The sequence below is a fragment of the Babylonia areolata genome, chromosome 8 (assembly GCF_041734735.1).
Source record: "Babylonia areolata isolate BAREFJ2019XMU chromosome 8, ASM4173473v1, whole genome shotgun sequence".
NCBI classification, from domain to species: Eukaryota; Metazoa; Mollusca; class Gastropoda; order Neogastropoda; family Buccinidae; genus Babylonia; species Babylonia areolata.
The window spans coordinates 29,130,162-29,154,161 of record NC_134883.1 but is presented as its reverse complement, the minus strand read 5'-3'; the positions used below and the strand labels follow the sequence as shown (position 1 = coordinate 29,154,161).

At 45.6% G+C, this 24,000-nt stretch overlaps 1 protein-coding gene across 2 annotated transcripts in view; it reads right to left on the bottom strand.

Moving 5' to 3' along the window:
- Positions 1-80: 80 nt before the first annotated feature.
- Positions 81-24,000, bottom strand: part of LOC143284712 (DNA-directed RNA polymerase II subunit RPB1-like) — a 31,731-nt gene continuing 7,811 nt past the window's right edge. For both annotated transcript variants that reach the window (XM_076591647.1, XM_076591648.1), the window contains 17 exons: positions 23,106-23,316; positions 21,422-21,631; positions 20,534-20,782; positions 19,491-19,580; positions 18,810-18,938; positions 17,672-17,894; positions 16,541-16,754; positions 14,723-14,973; positions 13,657-13,862; positions 12,615-12,839; positions 11,129-11,375; positions 10,772-10,875; positions 10,245-10,346; positions 9,327-9,512; positions 7,881-8,084; positions 6,986-7,169; positions 81-5,125 (listed from right to left, as the gene is read on the bottom strand). In XM_076591647.1, the coding sequence (XP_076447762.1) occupies positions 2,553-5,125; positions 6,986-7,169; positions 7,881-8,084; positions 9,327-9,512; positions 10,245-10,346; positions 10,772-10,875; positions 11,129-11,375; positions 12,615-12,839; positions 13,657-13,862; positions 14,723-14,973; positions 16,541-16,754; positions 17,672-17,894; positions 18,810-18,938; positions 19,491-19,580; positions 20,534-20,782; positions 21,422-21,631; positions 23,106-23,316 (5,608 nt within the window). In that variant the 3' untranslated portion in view covers positions 81-2,552. The remainder of the gene's footprint in view (positions 5,126-6,985; positions 7,170-7,880; positions 8,085-9,326; positions 9,513-10,244; positions 10,347-10,771; positions 10,876-11,128; positions 11,376-12,614; positions 12,840-13,656; positions 13,863-14,722; positions 14,974-16,540; positions 16,755-17,671; positions 17,895-18,809; positions 18,939-19,490; positions 19,581-20,533; positions 20,783-21,421; positions 21,632-23,105; positions 23,317-24,000) is intronic.

The window sequence follows — 24,000 nt, the reverse complement described above, 5'->3', positions numbered from 1 at the left end:
TGAGAAAGAGACAGAGCCCTGCTTGTTTCTTCCTTCCTATCAAAACAACAACACCAATAACAAAAGCTTGCATTTATCATTTCCTTTATTGATGGTTTGTCATCATGAAAGTAAAAGCTGTTCAATATACATGAAAAAAAGAACAACCCAACAGAACTCATATTATGAAATCAAAATGTAATTGGTGAAAAAAGCAACACAACTCAGATTATGAAATCAAAATGTAACTGTGAAAAGACGTCCATTGCGTAAAACCATATTCAACATGAATATTCATGTGTACATATTCACAAACGAATTTATTTTTGAATAGATGGATGGACAGAAATGAAAAGGAGTAAATTAACATATGTTGTAAGCAATAAAGGACAATGAGTCTACATTTAAAACATTTTCAACCATTCAGCATCAACGATCTGATGCCTCATCCTCAGATGTGATCATGCATGCACAAATCATGCTTGAAAATAATGTCATCACCTGACTAGTCTGTAGAATGTATGACTTCTTCTTCTTCTTCTGCGTTCGTGGGCTGCAACTCCCACGTTCACTCGTATGCACACGAGTGGGATTTTACGTGTATGACCGTTTTTACCCCGCCATGTAGGCAGCCATACTCCGCTTTCGGGGGTGTGCATGCTGGGTATGTTCCTGTTTCCATAACCCACCGAACGCTGACATGGATTACAGGATCTTTAACGTGCGTATTTGATCTTCTGCTTGCATATACACACGAAGGGGGTTCAGGCACTAGCAGGTCTGCACATATGTTGACCTGGGAAATCGTAAAAATCTCCACCCTTAACCCACCAGGCGCCGTCACCGAGATTCGAACCCGGGACCCTCAGATTGGAAGTCCATCGCTTTAACCACTCGACTATTGCAACCGTATGACAACAACACTGATGAACAGAATACAGAAACTGATATGCATACAGATACCCTATCCTTTCCGACAGAACACACGATATCAATCTGTAGACCAACGATGTATTTTTCCATGAGAGAAATCCCACACACTGATCCATGTGACCCCAGTCAGGAAATTTTCGCCTGGCAACATGATGTCATGATGTCCCTACACCAGGCATGAGACCCGTGTCATGTCCTTGCAGAAAATATGAAAAAATCTTCACACTTCTTATAACATTGTGATTCCTATCAAGATCAATGGGAAAACTTTTTTGTGCTTTATGGGTCATTCAATACAGTCTGAAACACAAAGCACAGCCGACACCCTTTAAAACCATCAGACGCTGTGCAAATCATGACAGTAATCTTTGTGGGTAAATGACTGAAATCTGTTCAGCTGTTGGCCTCATTGCAGGGAGTGAACAACCTCAGTATTGAAGGATATTTGTCAGTGACCGAGATATTATGGTCAATCAATAAATAAACCCACTCAACAAAAGTCATTAGCTGTACAAACTAGCGTCTGGAGTCAGTGAGTGAAATAACTTTGTCCCATAAAACAGAGCAGAAAATGCAATGCAATCAATGAGTCATTTTACCTAGATGGAAGTACAGGAGCAAATAAACGAACAAAGAAAAAAAATACACACATGAGATGAGGCCACAAGGAACAAGGATTAAACACTCCTTCCCAACCGGCACCCATCCCCCCCCTCCCCTCCCTACTCCAACAGTTTTCTGTGGACAATGAGAACCAAGCATTTCATATCAAAGTGTATAAAGCCAAGAGACCAGATTCAGTTCCCTTTAATCCCTCTTGAGGAATGGAGGATTACAAAGAAATGCACAAACGCGAACAAAAACACAATAAATGATTAGTGTTGACAACACTCATATGTCGATTTTTACATATATATGTAATATATGTTCTTTTGATAATGTGACACTATTCCCACACTCATTTATCAAAATAAAATCACACACTGAAAGCATATCAAAACATCCTATAAAACTGCCATGGACTATTACAAAGAAAGTAATGATAAAACCACCTCTTATAACTGTACACTTTCTAACTGCAGTTCTATGAAGCCGGACTTATAATTTCAAAGGCATAATTATATTATAGACAATTGCCATCTTCATAACTTTTAAAATTAAATCCATTAGTTTTCTTGAATTTGAAGACATCAGTCTTCAAAAAAAAAAAAAAAAAAAAAAAAAAAAAATTATAATTTGACTCCAGAAGAAGAAAGTGTTGAGGAATCAATTCTTGTAATATAATACTATGAGGACAGTTCATAATGAAATTAAATTCAACTCCAGTCTCAGACATTTTACACTAAGGACATCATTTTTCATTTGGTGGTATATAATAGTAACGTCCAATTTCAACCAGTAGCTTGTAATCGCAGTCAGGTGGCTGGCCACTCTTCAATGTCAAGGCCACCAAGCAGAAACAGCACGGTTTTTACCAGCCAGTCTTCAGTGTCAAGGCCATCATGCAATAAAAGCAAAGTTTTTACCACCCAGTCTTCAATGTCAAGGCCATAATGCAGTAACAACATAGTTTTTACCAGCCAGTGTCAAAGCTGACAGTAACAAGATCATTATTTTCCAGCCAGTCTACCAGCCAGTCTTCAATCACTGTCATGGCCAGCAGGCAGCGACAGCATCGTTTCCATCAGCCAGTCCTCGGCCTCATCATCATCCGACGCAGGTTCATACTCAGGCGACCTGGCTGGGCTCGGAGTCTCTGGTTCCCACCCAGGCTGATGGGAAGCGGGGGAAAAGGACGGCAAGGGTGATCTTTCCTGCCAGCTGGAGGCTTGGGGGGATGGAGTGTGATGGGAAAGGGGGGATCTCAGCGGGCTGGGCTCAAAGAGAAGGGGTGAAGAAGACCTGACTGACAGGTCCCCTGCTGTCTCTTCGTGGTGCTCAAGCCCACCCTCAGGTAAGGAGTCCATCGCCCCAGGACTGCTGACGACAGCGACGTACGGCCTTGAGGAGGGCCGAGGGGAAGAGTGAGACCCAGTTCTCTGCAAGCCACTCATGGCGCTGGGCTGATAGAGGCTGGCAGAGATGCCTGGAAACAGCAGGCCATGGGGAGCATTGTGTGCAGACTGACTGGTGGTGTCTGGTGACTGGTGAGGCATGGATGAGGTCCGTAACGATCTGAAGAAAGGAGTGAACGATGCCGTTGACGGGCTCTGTGCACCTCCAGCGTCCCTACTCTCATCGGCTCTCCAGTCTGATGATCTGGAATCGTGATCTTGATTTTCCAGCTGGGGTGAGTTGTGCAGTGGCCCCACGGAATCCTGGCTACCGAAACCGTCCAAAGAATCCATGGAGTTGTAGTCATGCCTTGGGAACACCAGACCACCCTCCACCTCTGAATCCAGAGATGGCTCTTCAACATTCACCAGTACGCTGTTCTGAGAATGATGCGTGCTTTGTGAAGAGAACATGTGCACTGTGTCATTCTGCGACAGGTACATTTCAAGTGAGGCATCTTCAGATCTCAGCACAGGCACATGACCCTCCTGAGAGAGATGCATCACTTCCGGTTCTCCACGAGACTGGGACATACGTGTTGACTCGTCAAGAGCAACCAGTTCCAGGAAAACAGAACTGGGGATGGGGGTGGAATGAGAGAATCCGGCACTGGGCGGGCTGTCGTTGCCTGGGGCACTGCGTGAAGGCGACACCACACCACTGAACATGTCAGGGCTGGTGGCCAAGAGCTCCTGCCTGCCCCTGATCCGACTTGGAGAAGGACTGTCATGGGTCTCCTCCCCAGGGCTACCTGGCAAGTGTCTGTCTGATCCACAGGCATGAGGACAGTGGCAAGGCTGGGGCGACTTCTCACTGCTGACAAATGGGGAGGCGCAGGATCCCGATGATCCACCCACTGACGCTAGAGCCAGGCCCTGTGGTGAGGATGCCGGACTGATAGAAGGGCTGCTTGGCGTGTAGGCTGGAGACTCTGAGCCAGCCCACATGCCGCTTGCAGGAGAGAAGGATGGGCTGGACGGTGTGTACACAATGTTCGGACTTGCCGTGGATACTAGTGAAGGTATGAAGGCTGGCAGGTTTGGGGTGTAGAGGGCGCTGGGCGTGTAAGCTGGCATCTGCAGGGGGACCGTCCTCGGGCTTGTCGGAGAAGAGTCTGAAGGACTGATCAGTGATGATAAAGGACTGCTAGGGGAATAAGCTGAGGTCCTGCAGGAGTAGGATGTTGGTGAGTAAGAACTCACTGGGCTGGTCGGTGAGTAGGCAGAGCTCATTGGGGAATAGGATGGGCTTGTTGGTGAATACTCAGACCTCAGCGGGGAATAGGATGGGCTGGTCGGTGAGTAGGCAGAGCTCATTGGGGAATAGGATGGGCTGGTTGGTGAGTAGTCAGACCTCACTGGGGAATAGGATGGGCTGGTTGGTGAGTCGTCAGACCTCACTGGGGAATAGGATGGGCTGGTTGGTGAGTCGTCAGACCTCACTGGGGAATAGGATGGGCTGGTTGGTGAGTAGTAGGTGCAGCTGGGCGGAGAATATGAAGGGGAGTACGCGGACTCCATGGGAAGGTAGGACAGGGAGGAGGGCAAGTACCTTGGGCTCGACGGGTTGTATGAGGGCGAGGTCAAACAGGAATCAAGAGACAACTCTGGACTCAACGGCGAGTATGTGGGTGAGGTCAACTGAGAGCAGTCGGGACTCAACGGCGAGTAGTGCATTGCCGAGCTCGGCCGAGAGTAGTCAGGACTTGATGGTGTATAGGAAGGGCTGCTGGGAGAGTACAGCACAGAGGTGAAACACGACGAAGCATGACGAAGCTGAGGACTGGCTGACCACGGCAAGTACCCGGGGCTGGTCGGCGAGTACCCTGACACTGTCTGGTGAGGGGAAGCTGCCGAAGTGTTGCCCCTGGACGGGGAGTAGGCTGGGGTCCACTGACCATAGTCCGGACTGTACGGTGACACTGCTGCTGCTGCCTTGGAAACAGACTCCTCCTCCTCTGGGGAGGGGGAGAAGGAGGGAGAATAGGAAGGGCTGAAGCCTGGGGAGAAGCTGGCAGAGGGGGCTGGTGAGAACAGGCAGGAGGAAGAGGCAAGTGGCTGGCAAGCCGGCCACAGGGAGGGTGCACCTGGCGATGCACCTGGTGAGGCATTCAGGTGCCAAGGGGTGCCTGCCTGGTCGCCGGGTATGCAGCTCAAGCCTGACACAGAATATGAGCAGACTACTACTTTTTCTTCTTCGCTATTGGGCTTCAACGCCCATGTTCACTCGTGCGTACACGAGTGGGCTTTTACGTGTATGACCGTTTTTTTACCCCACCATATAGGCAGCCATATTCCGCTTTCGGGTGTGTGCATGCTGGGTATGGGTTATTTCCATAACCCACTGAACGCTGACAAGGATTACAGGATCTTTAACATGCATATTTGATCTTCTGCTTGCGTATACACACAAAGGGGATTCAGGCACAAGCAGGTCTGCACGGGGTCATTTGCTCAACAGAATGCTGCTGCCAACCTGGGTAGAGTCGACTGACGGCTGCCATTTGGGCGCTCATCATTCGTTTCCTGTGTCATTCAATCAGATTTCAGGCACGCACACATATACACACTCAGACAGACATGCAACATTTTACGTGCATGTCCGTTCCGTACTTGTAGGCAACCATACTCCGTTTCCGGGAGTTTGCAGGTCTGCACATAATTATGTTGACCTGGGAGATTGGAAAAATCTCCACCCTTTACCCACCAGGCACCGTTACCGAGATTCGAACCTGGGACCCTCAGATTGAAAGTCCAACATTTTAACCACTCGGCTATTGCGCCCATCATATGAGCAGACAGACGCTCAGCTCAACTCGGCATGCCTTTGGGGGACGGGGAGGGAGACGGGGGAGGGGGAGGGGGATTTGTGGCTATGTTTTGGTTTTGGTTGATTCACCCGCAGGTTATTATATGTTCACATGCATGTGCACGCATGCACACACAAGCACACTAGCATATCTATTGTTATCCTTTTAGTCACAAACAGATTGCTCTGTGTGAAATATCAGCTGCTCTTCGAGAGTACACCACACATTACCACAGAGTGCTATCACCCTCTTTTTCTTTTTTATCCTCTGGATTTCAGTGCACTTCTGTTTTTACCATTTCTCTTTTCAACTCCAAATCACGACCCTCACCGCACCCACAGACACAGTGACACTCATTATTTTTTTCTCTCGATTTCTTTTTCTTCTTCTTCTTTTTCATTCATGGGCTGTGATTCCCACGTTCACTAGCATACATGAGTGGGCTTTTACGTGTATGACCCCACACCTCCCCCAGAAACACACCCACCCCATCACACAGACATTCTGACCCATCCCCTCCTCAGCACCTCTCCCACACACATACCCTCCCCACCATCACTCACACACATCACAACCCATCCCCCTCCCCACAACTCCCCCCCACACCCCCCAACCCCCGGGCACAACCACCCTCACACACACACATCACAACCCCCCTCCCCACCTCCCCAGCACACATCCCCCCTCCCCCGGCACACATCCCCACCATCACACACACACACACATCATGCCACCCACCCCCACCCATGCCAGCACTTCACCCCCCAGCACATATCCCTCCCCCCTTCACAGACAAACCCCCACCCACCAGCACCCCCCCCCCCCCACGCCCTCACACACACACAATGACCACCACCACCCCCTACCCAGCACCTCCGCCCCCTCACGGGAACACCCCCACCCAACAGCACACCTCCCCCCACACAAACCATGACCACCACCACCACCCCCTCACCCCCTTCACAGACACACCCCCACCCACCAGCACCCCTCACCCACACAAACACACACACACACCATGACCACCACCACCCTCTCCCCAGCACCTCCCCCGCCCCCACCTCCCCAGGCACACACACACCCCGCCACTATCATACACAATCAGGCCCACCAACACCACCCATCCCAGCACTCCCCCCCTAACCCCTCCCCCCCTGACACACACACACACCCTCACCCCACCGCCCACACACAGAGACAGGCACTGACCAGGGCCCATGGAGACCAGGGAGTCAGCAGGAAGCTCCATGCCATGTTTGCAGGCCTCGGCGTCCAGCAGCAGGTCAAAGCAGCCAGTGCCCAGGTGGGCCAGCTGCCCCATCATCAGGCTCTCAGAGACGCCCCGCACCGGGTCGATGTCTGCATGGTAGGCTGCCTCCATCAGTACATCCACCTGGACCGTGCACATCCACACCAGTGAGGCGAGCTTTGGGTTGGGTTGGGTTGGGTTGGGTTGGGTTGCATTTGGGTTGGGTTGCGTTGCGCTGTGTTGTGCACTGTGTTGTGTTGGATTGGATTGCATTGTATTGCATTGTTTACTATTGCATTGCACTGCACTGCATTGTATTATATTGTATTGTATTGCACTGCACTGAATTGTGTTGTGTTGCATGGCAATACGTTGTGTTGTGTTGTGTTGTATTGTATTGTATTGTATTGTATTGTATTGCATGGCATTACAGAATATTGCACTGCATTGCATTGCATTGTATTCATTGTGTTGTGTCATGTCATGTTCTATTCTATTCTATTTTAATTTTGTCACAACAGATTTCTCTGTGTGAAATTCATGCTGCTCTCCACAGGGAGAGCTCATTGCTACAGTGAAAGCATCACCCTTTTTTCTTTTTCTTTTTTTCTGTATTTTTTTCACTAACAAAGTGGATTTTTCTACAGAATTTTGCCAGGGCCAACCTTTGTGTTGCTGTGGGTTCTTTTGCATATGCAAAAGCGTATGCTCCACAAGGGACTGTGGTTTATCATCTCATCCAAATAGACCAGTGTCCAGCCGTTTTCCTCCAATGAGTCAGCTTCCTCATAAACAAGTTCGCATACAGCAGCAGAAAGATAAATCATCACATCCTCAACCTACACTAATGCGTACCGTCTGCTCAAAGGAGCACTTGGCAAGAGCACTTGGCTGGTGACGGTTGAACCCTTGCCTGGATATAGATGTCAGGTGACCTTTGCAGGTCATGACCTCGCACAACAGCATCAGGTGACGATGGTTGACGTAGCTGCCATCGAAGGAGATGACGTGTTGGAGTTCCTGTTCGATGGCTCTGCGCACTGCTTCGATTCCCAGGGTCTGTCCATGACACAAGAAAGCAGTATCTAGAACATGCTGCGCTGATTTCATATCTTTCTTTTTTGTTGTGTTCTTTGTTTGTTTTTGTTTTTTGTTTTTTTTTGTTGTTGTTTTTTATAATGAAAAGAGACTTGCACAAATACTCTCTTTAAACTACAGCCTAAAGATCATGATTCAAATTCTGCATGAAGAACTAATGTGTTTCCAAATGATGAAGTGGTCATTTTGCTTGCTTTGGTGATAATTAGATCTCCGTCTCCGAACATTCAGTTGTGTCTAATGGCTTTCCGTCTCTGGATATTCAGTTACAGTTGTGTCTAATGACTAACCTTTCTTCTGTAGCCAAACTCACAACAAAAACTTTCTTGCTTGGACTGAGGTATCGAAAAAAGAACAACTGAATACTGTTGAACTGAAGACACAACATAAACAAAGCAGTAACACAAATATATGTAGCAAGGCTCAAGGCACTGGCAATAGTTATCCCAGTTTTCATTCCAGCACATCCTGAAGTCCAAATGTAACTTACTAAAATTGTTTCAAAAAATACACAAATTTCAAAAATAACAGAAAAGGAACATGTTTTCATGTTAGATATCAAGAGCTGAGCAAAGTTTCACTCCCGTGCTTTAGAAGTGGTGTCACATTTTCATCAAGCACTCTCTCTGTACTGTCTTGAGACTCACATCCCCAATAGCTCCCTGCCTCTGAAGCACTTCTTCAACCCAGTGCATTTGCAGTTCATCATTTACTAATATCATTATTGTGATTTTATTATTTTGGAATGTTTGTTCACAGCGCCCCCTTCATGAGAGACCATGGCCTTTATTGAATAAATCATCCGTATCTGTATACATACTCTTATATATGACAGACAGTCAGTCTTGTTGAACTATGACCATCAGAACAGCAGAGGAGGCAACTGCTGTCCCGACTATTTGGGCTAGAATTTGATTATAGTGGGAGTGTCTTGCCCAAGTTACATTCCCAATCTCTCGGCCAAGAGGGTTTTAGGACAGTCGGTGTTGGGATGGTTCCTAAAGACCAACTAGCCCCCAAGGCTGCAGCACAAAGAGCCAGTGCAACTTTGCCTCCTAGTTTAAGAGTCATAATCCTTCACAAAAGACTAAGCTGTAAATGATTTCCCATTGCATTAGAGAAACCACTGATAATACAGCTCTCACTTTGCTGTTGGCTCAGCGGTAAAACCACATGCAAAAACACTCCAGAAGCCCAACTCACAGAGAAGACCTCGACGATGTGGTTGGTGGACGTCCTGCATGCATCAACTTCCGGGTCACTCAGGACACGCAGAAGGTTCGAACCTTCAGTTTCCAGCACCCACTCTGGGTCGGCTCTCATTTCCCCCTCCGAGGTCACGTGCACACGCTTCTTCTTCTCGTCTGCTTGAGGCCAGTGCAGAGACACCTGAAGTGAAAAAGGGGCCGATGAGGCCCATCGGTTGACCATGACCTTTGACTAAACACTATACAGTACTGTATCTCATGCAGTTCAGAAAATGAATGTACAACAGCAACCCCATTTTTTTTAATGACACATAATCTGTAGTAAACATAAGTGCATTAAGTACTCATCCACCTGACTCAGAAAACCAGGTTCACACACTGCTGTTCAAGAGCAAAATATCAAGCATTGTGAAAACAAAATACAGTTCACCATCTGATACTAAACAATCATTAACAGTACAGTGGATGAAAAATTGTTTCAATCAGACTGTAATAAGAGAACCATTATTTTCTTAAATTTTGCATATTCCATTTTCAAAAGCTGTACATATTTCTCCATTTTGTAATTGTAATTAAGGTCCTTTAGGAATACATTTGTATTAGATCTGTTTGTATTAATTCTACATTTCATGTACAAAATCTATCCAGTATGATAAAAAGATTAGACAATTTCATCCGTTTGTGTTTTTTGATCTGTGCCAAAAAAGTACTACTCTGATACTTCATGTGATCCTCTCACAATGGACACATGACATTTTCAAAACATCATCTAATCCCCTCTAGAATGAGTGCATAAAGTAGCACTTCCATACTTAGTGATCAATGGTGTCTCTTAAACAACGTTTTATAACTACAGAATACAACGCTCATTCTTCAAAGTCAAGTGTCAATGAAAGCAAGGAGCAATTCTCGCCTTTTTGATGTCTGGAATCCCTTTCAAGGACAGCTCCGAGAGAAGGGTGGACTCAATCACACGAAGAAACGTGTCGTCTGGAAGTCGGTCCACTTCCTCAGTCTGGAAACAGGTTAATTTGCTAATTACTTGTTATCAGTCCTCTGAACAAACAGTCGTCACCAACACCTGACGTCATCTGACTTGACTTTTATAACGTTTAAAGACCCTCCAAAGGACCTGTTTGTTGCTGTGCCGAATAAACTACATACTTCACAACAACTTCTTAAAGCTCAGCTGATTTTTTCTGTGTGTCTTCAGCAAAATTCTCTTTTGCTGTTCTCCCTAGTTCTGCTAACCCCCATTACATTTTCAACGCTGCCTTTAGTCTTTTGATGTCTTTAGTTTTCATGGCCATCCGTCTCCTCAATGTCACTTTTTTTTAACCACAGCTCTCAACTCACTTTCCCTTTCTCCCTGATCGTACAACACGTCCACCTCTGCCCTTGGCCATTTCATGTCATGTCTATCGCTTTCATGGCACCCACCTCCTCTGTTGCTTTTCCCTCTTGCTGGGCAACGATGCGGATCCTGATCACCAGGGTCTCAGCGTTGTCATCATTGAAAATGACGTTCAGGTCATCACCAAAGCCTGCAAATGACACCTTTGAAAAATGATCACACAAATGGGAAAAGGAATCAATGGAAATGACCAAGCAAACACAACCAGACTCCAAAGGCATATGCAAATGAACAAATAAATGAATACTGTCTTGTGGAAACCTGTAACAAACAGAACACATTGTGTCTTTGGATTTCCTTTTCTTTGTTATTTTATTGTTGTTGTAGTTGTTGTGGGTTTTCCTTCCAATCACACATAAAACAAAGAAAACAAAGCTACTCACCACCACTGATGATGTCAGCCACATGCTCCATCGACAGACGCCTGTCCGTCATGCGTTTCCGATCCAGCTCCAGACGCAGTAACCATGGCGACAGGCGACTGGCATCAAAGTCTGGCATCTCGAAGTACACACTGACCCAGTCCTGATCCTCACGGATGATGGTGTTGGAGGGGTCAGGGTCATAGTAGATGGCACTGTTGTCAGTCACATGGCGCAGTGTGGTGTGCTCAAGCCGACTTTGAATGGCCTGGTGGTGGTCGTCAGATTCAATGATTTGTTAAGCAGTCAGCAGGAAGATGGCGGCATTGATGTTTCCTTCATGATTTCTGTGTGTGTGTGTGTGTGTGTGTGTGTGTGTGTGTGTGTGTGTGTGTGCATCTGTGCTTGCGTGCATGCACATGTTCATGTGAACATATGCTAAAAAAAAAAAAGCATTACCTACACAATGAAAGACAATCATGTTTGTTTCACATTGCTACCTAGTGTGTTCATGTGTGTGTGTGTGTGTGTGTGTGTGTGTGTTTTCTTCAGTTTAATATATGTGTGTAGGTGCGTGTGTGTGTGTGTGTGTGTGTGTGTGGAGTGGGGGGGGGTATGGGTGAGTGTGTGTGTGTGAGTGTGTGTGTGTGGGGTGGGGGGGGTGTGGGTGGGGGGGTGTGCCTGCATGTGTTTCTGCATGCAGCCATGCATGTGGCTATAGTCAGTACATCTTCAAAAACAGATCAATGAACACTGATAAAATATTGCAGTACAGCCCCCGGTAAACAAAACAGATAGAACGGTGCACAACAAAGATGAAGTGAAGTAATCCTTATTTCCATAAGCGCCACAAGAGTTGCTTTTCTCTGAAAAGACCTAAACTGATGCACAGCCCCACACCCCACCCCTTTAAGCCTGACCCAACCCACTTGCTTTCCAGTAAGTTTTGAAGCCAGACCTCACAAACAGCTGGAGCTGCTTTTCCCTGAGAAGACCTCAACTGAAACAATTGCCCCACCCCCCCTGCCCTCTACGCCTGCCCGGAGCCCTCAGTAAGTTTCGAATATGGATCTAACAAAGTGATGCACCGCATGGATCCATTCCTTGAATCCATGGACCCAATTTTTTTTTTAACCCTCTGGTATTTATCTGACAAACAAGAAGCCAAACACTCGACAGTGAGTTTCTCTCTCTGTGAAGTATATCAATGCAAGTGGGTTAAACATTTGAAGTTCCTTCCAAGGAACGTCAGTGAGACAAGCAATTTCTGCCCCCCACACCCATCCTCCACCCCCTCATCACCTGCCCACCCCCTACCCTCCTTAATCGAATCTTCTTCTTCTTCTTCTTCTTTCTTTGTTCGTGAGCTGCAACTTCCAATCTTCACTCACACAGTATATGTACAAGTGAGGTTTAACGTGTATGACCGTTTGTTTTTTGGGTTTTTTTACCCCACCACGTGGGCTAGCCATACTCCGTTTTCCGGGGTTAACCGAATCCATTTTACCTGTGCGCGCTGATCGTCGTGGGTGGCCGGGCCGGTGAGATACACAGTCATGGCTGGGGTGCGAGGGTTCCGCACCATGTTGAGGATCTCCTGCAGCCGGGGCACGCCCAGGGTCACGTTCTTGGCCGACACACCCGCGTGGTGGAAGGTGTTGAGCGTCATCTGCGTGGCTGGCTCCCCCAGTGACTGTGCCGCCAAGGCTCCCACCATCTCTCCTGGGTGGACCTGTTTGTGTTGCCACAACAAGCAGCGGCAGCAGCAGTAGTAGTAGTAGCAGTAGATGTTTGTTTGTTCTTTTGTTCATTCTTTTGTTTGGTTTTTTTTGCACACATTATCTTTATTCAACAGTAGCAGTTTGTCCTTTCATTCATTCTTTTGTTTTATTTTGCACACATTATTTTTTGTTCAGACTGTATATTGTGAGCGGTGTTAATACAGACATACATTAATAATGGTGGGAAGTAGAATTAACATGAGAGCAGGAAGAAAGAAAGGAAAAACGGAAAAGTGACTGAGTGATATTTGAATTAGATCAGATGAAAAACATTGTAATGCAAGAAAAACAACGAAAAAGCAAATAACAATAACTAAAAAATGCTGGGAAAAACACATAAATCAAAATCAGAAATATAAACACTGGATGCTGGCAGATTACGGAAGATGAGTTTCCAACCACAGTATAGCAAAACATATAACGGTGTTGCTCAGAGTTGCACTCATTTATCTGTTTTCTTCTCCTTCGTTTTGCAAAATAGTAAAAATTTTTATTCATTTACCAATTTTTTTCGTTTTTTTCTTTTTTGTTGCTCCATCATCTGCATCCCCTTTTCATGGGCATTACTCCCACAATGCTCATTCCCGGTCGCTCTCCCTATACACAACCACATATTCATTTATTTATTTATTTATTTATTTATCATGACTGTCTATAACACCACAACTGACAGCAACAGCAGCACTAAGAGTTTTCAACTAAAATTATGTGCAACATCATAAGTGACAGGTGTTTGTTTTTTTCCTTGCAACTGATTGCAAGATGTACCTGTGCCTGCTGGAAGCGCGACTCAATCTCCGAAATCAGCCAGTCGAATGCCTCCGTGGACAGTCGGTGTTCCTGCGTCATGCTCTTTGCACACAGACTTGCACGCACCAGCGACTTCATCAGCAGCGTGGCATGGCGGTCGCTCTCCAGGCTCAGAGGGTCCTCACCTTCAACGACCTTCAGCCGATCGCAGAGGTCACGAACATCTAGGAGACCAGAAAGAGAGAGAGAGCGTTTGACTCCTTCACAGACCACACACCAACCTAGGCAAAACATTGCACATGATATCCACACCTAAAATCTGAAGTTAACTGATGTAACAGAGCAGCTAATCATCTAAAAATTACACGTTAATTTTCAGTTTTCCAGTGTCAGAACATGGATAAGTATTATTTTCATGTTGATATGATTTGTTGTAATTTCTTCAGATTGTGGTATTAGCTTTCTCCAAAAAATCTAAAAGAAGTGCAAATGACAATTACATCATGAAAGAAAGCATGCAGACTGGAACTGGACACATTCACAGACCAAGGTCCCAAACACCTATCTGTGAAATTCATCCACATCGCTGCCTTATCTTATTCATTCTATATCTTAGAACTCGTCAAACAAACAATAGCACATCGGACTAACTGCGTGGTGTGACAGGCAAATGAAAAAACAAAAACAAAAAACTCAGACTCCTACCATTTCAGGTTTCTGACCTTGGATAACTTTGAATGGTGAAAAGTCAGGGTGACAGGCAAAAGGGAAAAAAAAACCCAACCAACTCTAACCTTTAACACTTCTGACCTTGGATAACTTTGAATGGTGAAAAGTCAGGGTGACAGGCAAAAGGGAAAAAAAAACCCAACCAACTCTAACCTTTAACACTTCTCACCTTGGATAACTTTGAATGGTGAAAAGTCAGGGTGACAGGCAAAAGGGAAAACAAAACCAACTCTAACCTTTAACACTTCTGACCTTGGATAACTTTGATTGGTGAAAAGTCAGGGTGACAGGCAAAGGAAAAAAACACAAAACAAAAAAAACAACCCAACTCCTAATCCTTTCACACATTTCTGACCTTGGATGACTTTGAACGGTGACAGGTCAGACTTGCGGCGCTGGGAAACGCGGAAGATGGTCTTGGCGTTCCAGATCAGTCGCTGCAGGTTGCAGGGCAGCACAAGGCTGGGCGAGCTCCGGGGGAACAGCTGACGCAGGTGGTCGCGATCGTCCAGGAGCTGCCGCCACTCCTCCTCCAGCTTGGTCAGGCAGTTCACGTCCGTTCTCACCTCTTGGGCCACCTCCGGTGTCAGGAAACTCTCCAGCCGACTGAAAGAGGAATGGAACTTAAGACTTCCACAGAAACTCTCCACAGCCATCTGAAAGAGGTATGGAACTTACGACTTCCACAGAAATCCTCCAGCCGTCTGAAGGAGCATAAGCAGCACTGACTTGCAGTTGTGAACCTTGAAAATGGAGAATTACCACAGAAACTCTCCAGCTATCTGGAAGAGGTAAGGAACTTTTGGATTTTTGATAAGACTTCCACAGAAACTTTTTAGCTATCTGAAAGCAGTATGGAAGTTGGATTTATAATAAGACTTCCACAGAAACTCCCCAACTGTCTGAAAGAGGTAGGGCCCAGGGAAGTTTTGGATTTATAATGAGACTTCCATGCTGTTCTGTGGGATTCATGGTTGTGTTTGTATTATGACCCATTTGAAGCGAAAGCAGACACATCTGAAAGTTTATATATCAGTGTATCTTGTTCCTGTACAGACTGAAAATGACAGGTACTGGTTCAAATTGTGTGAGTGATATGGCACATTAAGAATGTGTATAAGTTGTATGAGTTGTATGATACAATAAGAATATTGTGTACGAGCTGTATGACATTAAGAATATAGTGTATAAGTTGACTGAGTTGTATGATACATTAAGAATACTGTATATGAGTTGACTTAGTTGTATGACACATTAAGAATATTGTGTATAAGTCGTATGAGTTGTACGACACATTAAGAATATTGTGTACAAGTCGTATGAGTTGCATGACACATTAAGAAACCACATGCGCACAAGAGCCACAGTCTGGAACTCCACACCAAACATCTCTCTCTCTCTCTCTCTCTCTCTCTCTCTCTCTCTCTCTCTCTCTCTCTCTCCCCCTCTCTCTGCCTACATACACAACAGCTACAAAAACTCTTCTGCAGCAATAAACACACAGAAGAACACACTTTACACTTCTTTTTTACACACTAACAGAAACTTTTGTGGATCACAACAGCAAAAGGTCAAGACAATGCTCAAGCATCATGTAGAGCACTACACATGGTCAAAGCGTTGACTTTCAATCTCAGGGTCCCAGGTTCAAATCCCAGTCACAGGACCTGGTGGGTAAAGGTTTGAGATTTTTCAGATCTCCCAGGTCAACCGATATGCAGACCCACTAGTGCCTGAGCCCCCTTCATATGTATACACATGCAGAAGATCAAATATGCATGCTAAAGATTCTAATATCCATGTCAGCATTCAGTGGGTTGTGGAAACAAGAACATACCCAGCATGAACTCCCTCCCCCCCCCCCCCCCGCACCCCCCCCCCCCCCCCTACCTACCCCCCCCCGACCCCCCCACTACCTACCCCCCCCCCCCGGTCCCCCCACCTCCCACCCCCTGAAAACGGAGTATGACTGCTTACATGGCAGGTGTAAAAACGATCATGCACGTAAAAGGCCACTCATGCATATGACTGAATGTGTGAGTCCGAGCCCACAAATGAAGAAGAAAAAAGAAGAAGATGAAGATGAAGACACTCCAAGACAAGTTCAACCACCCTTCAAAGACTCTTTCCTTGTCATCCTCACAGGCCTCTCAGGCTCCAAGCGCCTCCTCACCTGCTGTCTGTGACGTCCAGTCTGTGTCGCTTCTGGAGGACAGCATCACTCAGGAGAAGGGACGGCATGCTCTGGTGTTCCATGCAGGCTGCATCAAGGCCGTCCTCCCCGTACCGGAACTGCAGGAGCTGTCCGCTGCTCTGATCCCGAACGGTGCCGTCGTACTGAACCATCACGCTTTCCATGGCCTTCACCAGGCGGCGCTGGATGTAGCCTGACACGCACAGATCACACAGCCTGCTTTGGTGTGTGATGCTGGAGGGGGGTGGCGGGGGGATTTGGGGGAGGGGCAGGGTGCCGGGGGATTAGTGTGGGGTGAGGGGGTTATTCAGTACATAAACAGCATCCCCGCCTTCTGGAAATTCTGTGCGGTTTTTTGTGTGTGTGTGTGTTTTTTTCCAGCAAACTTTGATGCATTGCCAATATTTGTTCATCATCAGGCAAGTTCTTTGGTACAGGGAGAACGTTAATGCTAATCATTCTCACAGTAAGCAGACCGCAACACATATATACCATACCAGATACTCCAAACTAACCGTCACACACAGAACATACCAGACATTCCAAACTAAGTTTAAAAAACAACAAAAAACAATAAGCCCACAACACATGATGGGTTGAGGGGTTTTTTGTTTGTTTGTTTTGTCTTGTTTTATACAACATACCAGATACTCTAAACTAATCTCAGTCACAAATAAAACTGAAACACATAAAAAAATAACAGACACTCAAAGCTCCACTAACACATATTTCTCAAAAGATACTTGAAGATAAGTGCAACACATACAACATGGTAGAACTTCAAGACAAGTTCAACCACCATCAAGAGCACAACAAACACACCATAATCATCAGACACTCCAAGACAAGATCAACCAACACATACACACACCATAATCATCAGATACTCCAAGACAAGATCAACCACCAACACACACACACCATAATCATCAGATACTCCAAGACAAGATCAACCACCAACACACACACACACCGTAATCACCACATACTCCGAGACAAGTTCAGTTCAACCACCAAAGAAGACTGCAACACCTGCACCTTACCAGACGAACGAACGCTAGTTCAACCAACGACGATCACGCCAAACATGAACCCTGAACGCTCGCTTACCCGTTTCGGCGGTTTTGATGGCCGTGTCGATCAGACCCCCCCGGCCCCCCATGGCATGAAAGAAGAACTCTGTGGGTGTCAGTCCAGCCAGGTAGGAGTTCTCCACAAAGCCCCGTGACTCAGGCCCATAGTCGTCCTTCAGGAAGTGGGGCAGAGTGCGGCCCTTGAAGCCAAAGGGAACGCGCTCACCCTCCACGTTCTGCTGCCCGACGCAGGCTATGATCTGTGGGACAATGTCTTGCTGTGGTTAGAAAAAACTAATATAAAAAGAACCACTAGGATGCAGTGTGTGTGGGTGTGGGTGTAAGGGTGTGGGAGGGTTGTAGGTGGGTGGGTGTGTTTTTGGGGGGTCGGGCTGGGGGTGGGGGGAGGGTGCCTATGTGTGGGTGTGGATGTATAAGTGTGGGGTTGAGGGTGTTTTTGTGTGTGGTTGTGTTGTGGTTTTATGTGTGTGTGTGTGTGTGTGTGTGTGTGTATGTGTGTAAGTGATTGTGTCTTTATATGTTTATGTGTTGGGTATTTATGTTGTTTGTGAGTTGTGTGTGTTTGTGTTTGTGTGTGTGCATGTGTGCATGGGTGTGTGTGTGTGTGTGCATGTGTGTGTGTGTGTGTGTGTGTGTGTGTGTGTGTGTGTGACATGGTTTTGTAGATTCCACATTCACATGCACATGCACACGGAGACATGCATAGACATTCCCACATCAAAGAGATATGTATGCACATAGAACACTGACATGCACAAATGCATGTGTACGAACACACACACACACACACACACGCACACACGCACGCACACATTTTATCAACGATTGTTACTTATTCTGTTTAGACATGCCAGTGAAAAACAAGAAATGTTCATGTAAAATATCAAGAAAATTCACTGTTTCCGTATTTGAATATGTAAGCAAAGCCTATGATTACACACACAAACACACACACACACACACACACACACACACTCGCACACACGCACATGCACACACACACACACATTGTCACACATACACTCGCATACGCACACACAAACACACACACACACACATGCATGTGCACAAACCTCACATACAAGCGCACTTGCTTCAATGCATTTACTGTGAAATTAACCTGTTTATTCCCAGAATGGCAGAAACTAGGCTACCTGGGAGATGTTGATCCTGTTGCCCTTTGACCCTGCATCGGCCATGACCTTGAAGTTGTTGTATGGGGAGAGAGAACTCTGAGCACGCTGCCCTGTCTTGTCGCGAGCGCCGTTTAAGATCTGGTTCACCTGTACAAACACACATCATTTTCTTATCATTATGATTATTGTCAAAACCAGAGACAGACCAGGATTGAAGATAACTGGTCTCTGAGATGTGTTGTTTGTTGGGTGTTGTTGCTTTTTTCTTGGGTTTTTTTTTTTTTTGTTTTTTTTTTAATCTTTGAAAAATCGTGTGTGTGTGTGTGTGTGTGTGTGTGTGTGCATGTGTGTGGTGTATGTGTGGCGTGCGTGCGTGCGTGCGCGCGCGCGTGTGTGTATGGTGTATGTGTGGTGTGCATGTGCGTGTGTGTGTATGTGTGGTGCACCGGTGTATGTGTGGTGTGTGTACATGAGTGCATGTGTGTGTGTGTGTGTGTGTGTTGTGTCTGTATGTGCGTGTTAATAAGCACAGTTACCAGGGTGTGCGTCAAAAGAAGTTGTGTTTTTTTTTGTTGTTGTGTTGTTGTTTTTTCGGGGGGGGCGCTGGTGTTGTTGTTGTTGTTGGTTGGTTTTCTTGTGTTTTGTTTAGGCCTGCTGATTTGGTGCTGCCTAAACGTTTTGCTTGTTTGTTTTTTTCACCTCATTCTCAAATGTCTGTCTCAGGGTGCAGCCCGGTTTGGAGAGCAGCTTGCCACTGTGTGCCTTCTCTGCCACCAGTTGTACAGCGTACTGAGGACAGTGGAACGGGGCATCTATTATTGTTATTGTTATCATTGTTACTGTCATTATTATTACATTTATCAATAATATTATCATTCTATTACCCTTATCATCATCAGCAGCATCACAGTCATCATCATAATTAGTATTGTTGTTAATATTGTTATCATTATCATTATCACTATTATTATCATTATAATCATCACCATCATCTTTATTAGTATTATCATTATCATTATTTAGAACTGTCCAACAGGCACAATAGCCGAGTGGTTAAAGCGTTGGACTTTCAATCTGAGAGTCCTAGGTTTGAATCTCGGTAACGGCGCCTGGTGGGTAAAGGGTGGAGATTTTTCCTATCTCCCAGGTCAACATATGTGCAGACCTGCTTGTGCCTGAACCCCCTTCGTGTGTATACGCAAGCAGAAGATCAAATACGCACATTACAGATCCCGTAATCCATGTCAGTGTTCGGTGGTTTATGGAAATAACCCATACCCAGCATGCACACACCCGAAAACGGAATATGGCTGCCTACATGGTGGGGTAAAAACGGTCATACGCGTAAAAGCCCACTCGTGTACATACGAGTAAACGTGGGAGTTGTAGCCCATGAACGACGAAGAAGAAGAACTGTCAGTAAAGGCTAACCCAGAACAATCCCCCTTACTTTATCAACTGCTTGATTAAAACCGTAGGAAAGGAACATTTTCCAACTGGTAGGGAGGAGGGGGGGGGGTGGAGGGAGTGGGGGGGGGGGTTGGTCTTGACAAGCCACAAAAGACACCAATCTTGACTTGCGACAAATGCACACGTACACACACACGCACAACATGCAAGCACACACTCACACACCCACACAAACACGCACTCACACACACATTGACACACACACACTGACAGACACACACACACACACACACTCACACACACACACACACATTCCTCCCTTCAGGCATTACCTTAGCTTCCATGATGGTGCTCTGGATGTCAGCGTAGGTCTGTCTGTCAGCGATGGTGTCCTGGATACCAATGCTCAGCCCCTCCGACAACAGCCAATGGTTGACCACCTTCTGGATGGCCCCGTACACAACCCCCGCCGACCTGTGACCCATCTCCATGACGATTACGTGCAGGAGTGACCCAGCCGACGTCCCCAGCGACTTCTTGCACAGAATCCCTGTCAGAAGTTCTCCATTCTGCACCAGCACCTGCCAAGGAGATCAGCCCATTGATGGGGAAATGACATGCATACCAAAAGGAGACACATATCCTCGAGGCCCCATGTTACACTGAAAATGAAGTGTTATAACTGCATTCAGAATGTTAGCCTATTTTGTGTAATTGAGTTCCACTCATTCATGAAATGCACCAATTTGTTTAAAACCTTCTCTTTTGTGTGTGTGTGTGTGTGTGTGTGTGTGTGTGTGTGTGTGTGTATGTTTGTGTATATGTGTGTGTGTGTGTGTGTGTGTGTGTGTGTATGTTCTGTTTCACTGTGTCTGTCTTTCCTAGATAAATATATGCACTTGCACTGCCCCGATTTTCTCCTTAGATGTTGTATAATCTTTATTTATTTGTTTTTCTTTTAAATAAATAAATAAATAAAATTGCGAACTGAATAAAAACTTTTTTCTTAACTTGCGAAAGAGACATGTTCAGGATATAGTTGTTGTTTTTTTACTTATCGTTAACTGTGGAGTCTGGCCTGCTGTGTGAGTTAACAATTTGTAAAAAAAAAAAAAAAAAAAAAAAAAAAAAAATCCACAAAAAAACAATACCGGCAGACAAGAAATTTTTTAAACATTTTAAAAAGTCAGACAGATAGTCAACTTTATTTTTGACGTCACCTTCGTGTCTCCAGGAGATATCCACTTGTACAGTTTCTCCTCCGACGAGCCCGGGTGGGTACTGTGCTCTCGCTGGCAGTTCACTCCTTTGGGAAGGAGCAGGGAAAAGATCTGCTTCCCTGTCCACAAGGGGCGTGGCTTCAGGATGGCCGGCTGGGGGATCCTCCCGTCCCAGTCAGGTATGTACATCAGCAGGTTCATTACCTCCCCCTTCACACACACACACACACACACACACACACACACACACACACACACACACACACACACACACACACACACACACACACACACACACACACACACACAAACACAGAGTTGTGAACCACATAGTAGATGTGTAAGTTGTGAAGCAAATAATAGATGTATAATTATGGTAATTTTAAATCAAACTTATATCTGAAATGAAATTTGCAAATTTTCACAACAAATTAAGCAAACGACAATACAATACGATACAACACAAAACAATACAACACAACACAACAAAACACATCTTCATCTATGATAAAATCATTAGAATTGTTTGCCAAGAAGAACCCTTTTGTTGCCATGGGTTCCTTTACATGCGCTAAGTGCATGCTGCACACAGGTCCTCGGTTTATCGTCTCATTCGAATGACTAGCGTCCAGACCACCACTCAAGGTCTAGTGGAGGGGGAGAAAATATCGGCGGCTCAGCCGTGATTCAAGCCAGCATGCTCAGATTCTCTTGCTTCCTAAGCGGACGCGTTACCTCTAGGCCATCACTCCATCATTCACCAATCAGTCACGCTGCTCCAGTTTCAGTTTTAATGGGGAATTTCCCCAGAGTCAAATCAGGGCACTGCACAGAAGAGCTATTCACCAGATTCCTCCATGTCTGTCGGTCGTGTGTCAAAGCCTGGGTTTTCCTGTCCTTTCCGCAATGTAGTCAGTCCATCTTTTTTTTTCTGCCTCCCACCCACACCGCCCCCCACTCCCACCCCACCCCCACCCAGCCACACACCCCCACCCTCTGTCTCCCTCCCTCAAACAGTATCATGGAGGACCGTTTATGCCAGGCCATTGGATCTTGTTGCACACTTATACCAACAAAGTTTTTTGTTATTGCTGTTGTTTTTTTCTGGTAATAATTGACAATAGTAGCTCTTCATATGGTCCAACCTGCTGCTTGATGATAAAACCAAAACTTTCAAATGGAGAAAGCCTCTTTTTTTCTTTTCTCGTTTTTTCTTTCTTTCTTTTGATCTGTGGGTTGTAAAATAAGACTCACTTTGATAAGAAGTTTACTGTTTCAAACCATGATAACTGTGATAAATGGACCATAGGTTCATCATCAAGGGACTGATAAATGGACCATAGGTTCATCATCAGGGGAATGTGATAAATGGACCATTGGTTCATTTTAAGGGACTGTGAATAAATGGACCATAGGTTCATCCTCAAGGGACTGATAAATAGACCATTGGTTCATTTTAGGGGACTGTGATAAATGGACCACAGGTTCATCCTCAAGGGACTGATAAATAGACCATTTGTTCATTTTAGGGGGACTGTGATAAATGGGCCATAGGTTCATCATCAGGGGGGACTGGGATAAATGGACCATGCGTTCATTTTCACACCGACTATGTCACAAGCGGACCAAACAGTTCATCTCAGTGCTGCTTCTCTCAGGTCAGGGCGGGTCTGGCGCCACTCACCTGCTCCAGAAAGGTGTCCCGCCGGGTCATCCTGCTGATGCCGGTCAGGGAGTCCTGCACGATGCCCATGACCGGCCGGTTGGACTGAGGTGTCACCAGCATCCGGGACACCGCTGCCAGCTCTGCCACTTCAGCCCGCGCCTCCAGGGACTGGGGAAGGTGGAGGTTCATCTCGTCTCCGTCAAAGTCAGCATTGTAGGGCTCAGTCACGCTGAGGAAAACATGGAAGGTGGGGAAGAGGGGTGAGGGGTGTTTATGTCCCGAGAAAAAGATCAGAATGCAAAAAAAAGAAAAAAGAAAATAATAATAATAATAATAACAATGATAATAATCCAATTTATATAATGCTTTCCTGTGTAGAAAATTCTCATCTGTGCTGTACAATGTAAAAATCCAGAAAAATGAGAAAACTTACAACCATAACACCGCACAGACATCCATCCAAACACTAAATTGTGCTGAGACATGTTGTTGTTGCTGTACATACTGTTGTTGTTGTTATTTTTGTTTGGTTTTGTTTTGTTTTTGCAGTTGTTATTTCATCTGTCTATTACCAATCAAACTTTAACATAGATTACAGGATGTTCTTCTGTGTCAATAGAGGACTTCACACACTTTGTAAAAAAAAATTTTAAAAATACACACTGAGGTAAAAAATGTAGGCAACTGTACTCCTTTTTTGCATGCTGGGTATGTTCTTCTTTCCGTAACTCACCAAATGTTGACATTAATGACAGAATCTTTGACCTGTATCCTCTTCTTGAAAATGACATGAAGAGAGGGATCAGACCTGGATATATATAGATCTGGGAGATCAGAAAAATCTCTGTCCTTTACCAACCAGGTGCTGTAACTGGGATTTTTTAACCCAGGACCCTTTAACCATCCAGCTGTT